Source organism: Arachis ipaensis, chromosome B09 (assembly GCF_000816755.2).
Source record: "Arachis ipaensis cultivar K30076 chromosome B09, Araip1.1, whole genome shotgun sequence".
Taxonomy (NCBI): Eukaryota; Viridiplantae; Streptophyta; class Magnoliopsida; order Fabales; family Fabaceae; genus Arachis; species Arachis ipaensis.
In genome coordinates, this window is record NC_029793.2 from 118,439,051 (window position 1) to 118,442,899 (window position 3,849).

General features: G+C 42.5%; 1 protein-coding gene across 1 annotated transcript; it reads right to left on the reverse strand.

Moving 5' to 3' along the window:
* On the reverse strand, positions 761-1,955 carry LOC107615892. Its single transcript, XM_016317910.1, has 2 exons — positions 1,024-1,955; positions 761-908 (listed from the first exon to the last, which is right to left on the reverse strand). Exons 1-2 carry the CDS (start codon positions 1,953-1,955, stop codon positions 761-763), a joined length of 1,080 nt encoding a protein of 359 aa, XP_016173396.1.

Here is a 3,849-nt window from a genome sequence, read left to right on the forward strand (position 1 = left end):
CGAACGCACACAGCGTACTATCGCTGCGACCAGAGGGGTTGCAAAAGGACGTGCGGACGCACGAAGACGTGCGACCGCACATTTTTTTTTAGAAAAGCTTGAGGACAAAGGTTCATGTGCATGCGCACACAGGTCCGTGCACACGCACAGAGGTTGGGAATGGGGTGGGTTGTGCCCACGCACAAGCTGTTCCCTCGTTGTCAGCAGAGAGGCTGACGAGTTACGTGCAGACGCACACGTCTATGCTGCCGCACAGGTGGAGCATGAAAGGGAGTGCTTGCGGGCGCACGCGAGTGAGCACTTGCTCAGGGTAGGGAAAATTGGCAGTGCGCACGCACAAGCTGTGCTAGCGCTGCCATCAGAGGGCAAAACAAGGCTCGTGCAGACGCATAGGCTGGTATGTCCGCACACATGGCGAAAAATTCAGGGTTGTGCGGACGCACAGGTGGGTGCGGACGCACAGGTGCCCTGTTTCAGAAAATTCATTTCTTCTCAAAACCAAGGTTCCCACCCTTAGCATATCAAAAAACCACACCCAACCCATTCAAATAAGCACAAATTCACAGTCCACAAGCAATACATCTTGGACAATTCAAAATTTATCAAATCAAACCTAAACTAACCATTATGTCACAAAAAGGCAAATAATACAAAAGACTATAAACAAGAGATAGAGTTGGAATAATGTCACCATGGTGGGGTGTCTCCCACCAAACACTTTGGTTTAGAGTCCTAAGTTGGACTTGCATGGCTTCATTGGTCATTTGGGAACTTCACCAAGTAGGAAGATCTCCAACTCCTTGGCATTTTTGGGTTGAGTAACATCCTTTGAACTTGATTCCTTGGCAACATCCTCTTCTTTTTGCTCCTTGCCATCCTCTATGACTTGCTCTTCAACTACATCACAACTGAAAATAGAATACGCTTCTAGAACGGACTTGTTTGACTCCTCCAAGGTGAACTTGACCAACTTGTCATCCGCCTCAAAGGAATAGACTCCCGAATGTGCATCCAGCTTAAAACGGCCTTCCAATGAGTATGGATGATGGCTTGCTTGAATCAATGGGAGGTGTCTCCAAGATGTGAAGATCAACTGGGAAGAGCAATCCTTGAATATTGACTAGGACATTTTCGGCAATCCCAACAACGGACACAATACTCTTATCGGCTAGCACGAACCTCGCTCCGGACCTCTTTAGGGGTGCCAAATTCAATCTTTCATAAACGAAGAGCAGCATAATGCTCGCACACGCCCCCAGATCACACATGCAATCCATGAATTTAATTTCGCCAATCAAACAAGTGACCAAACATGGGCCGGGATCATTGCATTTTTCAGGAAGTAAGGAAGAGATAGAATCATCTTCCGGCCTTGTGTTGAGGTTGCCAAGCTTTTCTTTGTGAGTACAAACATCCTTAAGGAACTTGGCATATCTTGAAACTTGTTGAATTGCTTGGAAGAGAGGGACGGTGACTTCAACCTTCTTGAAAACTTCCACCATAGTGGGGTCAAGCTCTTCTTGTTTCTTAGCCTTCTTGGCTAAAGATGGGAATGGAATGGGCAAAGGCTCTTCAAGCAACGTCTTTCTCTTTGGCTCTTTGACCTTAGGTGGTTCTTCCTTGCTTTTATCAACACCTTCATCTTCATCCCTCATCACTTCCACTTCATCTCCCACGTCTTCATTGTTTGTCTCCTCACTCAACTTTGTAGGCATAGGAACATTCTTATCCAATTTGGTGCCGCTCCTAAGGGTAATAGCATTGATGCTACCCTTAGGATTGGGTTGAGGTTGGGAGGGTAAACTACTTGAGGTTGAAGGTTGTTGGGTATTTTGCGTGGTTGGAGGAGGGAGAGTTAGACGGGAAAGGGCATCGGCTATTGTAGCCATATATGCTTCTTGTTTCTTGTGGAACTCTCGTTGTTCTTGCATGAAGGTATGAATTGTGTCATTCATGTGAGGTTGGTTGGAGGGAAAGGCTTGGTTAACTTGAGGAGGGCTAGGCCTACTATGCGGGTGTTGGTATTTCCTTTGATGTTGAGATTGTGGGGTTGTTGGTATTGTGGTTGACCTTGGGGTTGTTGATAGTAGTAGACTTGGACGTTTTGGTTGGGATGAGCTTGAGAAATTTGGTTCCACCTTTGGTTTGAGTTATCCCTCCACCCTTGGTTTTGGTTTCCTCCATGTTGGTTAGATCCATGGTTATAATTTGGCTTTTGTGGGTAAGAGTTAGCTACCGCCAATGTAGTATTCTCTTGGAGCTAAGGACACTCATCGGTATAATGAGTGTTACACGCACAAACACCACATACCCTTCGTGGTCCTTCGATCCTTTGAGGTGGAGGTTGAGCATTTATCAAAGCTTGAGGAATTTGTTGCCCTTGGGTGAGTTGTCGCAACATAATTGTCATTTCACCAAGGGTCTTGGTCAAAATAGCATCTCCAAAGGGAGAAATTTCATTCACAGCTTTCGGTTGTGGGCTCCTTGCCCTTGAGTGCTGAGTTGAGTCCAGATCAAAAGTGACCAAGCTCGGGCCTGGAAGTGACCGTGTCATTCAACTGAGGAGGCAATAAAACCATGCAATTATGAAGGGCAAAACAAAAATAGACAAGTAAACAAGAACCAACTTAACAACCAAAAACTACGAAAGTTAATCTAAGAGGAATGTGATATCTATAATTAGAGCCAAGTAGCAAACCAAAATCAAGTATTCAAAATATTCACATATTTACAACAACCAAAAATTGTAGCACTCATTGCACATAAAGTGAACTTCCCCGGCAACGGCGCCAAAATTTGATACATGACGGAGGTTCAATTCGCATGTGGGTTAGGAACTCAGTTATCCAAAGGAAATGGATTTAACGTTGTAAGTATAGTCCCAACCCGATGAATTGACCCTTCGGATCAAATTGGAAATTCACAAGATATGCCACAAGCAAAACCAAATTAAAACCGAGAGTATTAGACTCCCGAGTCATCTCCCTAGGAGCACTTTAGAACAATGAGTATGCAATTTCGGTTGTAGTGATCAACGGGTTGTGAATGAAGAAATGACCATATAAAGCAATAAAAGAACATGCAAAATTGTAATGATTGAACGCATTAAGAAATTAAAGAACCGACTATGTAATATAAATAAGTAAAGTATGAAAGAAATCAACATATAAAGGTATAAAAGATTGAAAGCATAAAGAAAAAGAGTCTTGGCTTGGAGTGAGCTAAGGGTCCTTTCCTTGTTGGAACCACAACTATAACAATTATGATGGATTAGTCTCACTTGATCAACCCTCACATCGGAAGGTAAGTTAAATGAGCATAAGTGTACTTAACCCACAAATCCTAACTTGCTTGCTAATTACCTTAGCAACAAATTAGCGTTAGTGGGAACAAGAACAATTAACAACCCAATAATAGAAACTAAATGTTAGACATTCCAACTCTAGGAACCCAATTGCTCACTTTTCCCAAGCCAAGAACAAAAAATTTAGCCTAAAACCATGCTTGACATTTTGTCAAACACTTGGTGGGCAAAAAGCTTAAACATGAGGAAAATGAGTAAAGACTTAAAACTAAAGCAACAATTGATCTCAATCAGCAAAGATAACATAAGAGAGCATATAATCAACATTCAACATCAAATTCATCAACAAGAAATTGAAATTGCAAGAGAAAAGCAAAATTGAACTATAACTTGAATTAGAAGAAAGAGCAATGACAATGTAACTATAAAACAAGAAATTACTTACAATGAGAGTGGTGCACGAATTGTAAATCACACTTTTCACAACTCGTACCACTAACCAGCAAGTGCACTGGGTCGTCCAAGTAATACCTTACATGAGTAAG

What these genes read in the sequence shown, in the direction of transcription:
- LOC107615892 (XM_016317910.1), bottom strand. Translation starts at nt 1,955, where the DNA reads ATGAATGACACAATTCATACCTTCATGCAAGAACAACGAGAGTTCCAC. An exon ending in TCCATACTCATTGGAAGGCC is followed by an intron (nt 909 to 1,023) that starts GTTTTAAGCTGG and finishes TTCTATTTTCAG; the next exon opens with TTGTGATGTAGTTGAAGAGC.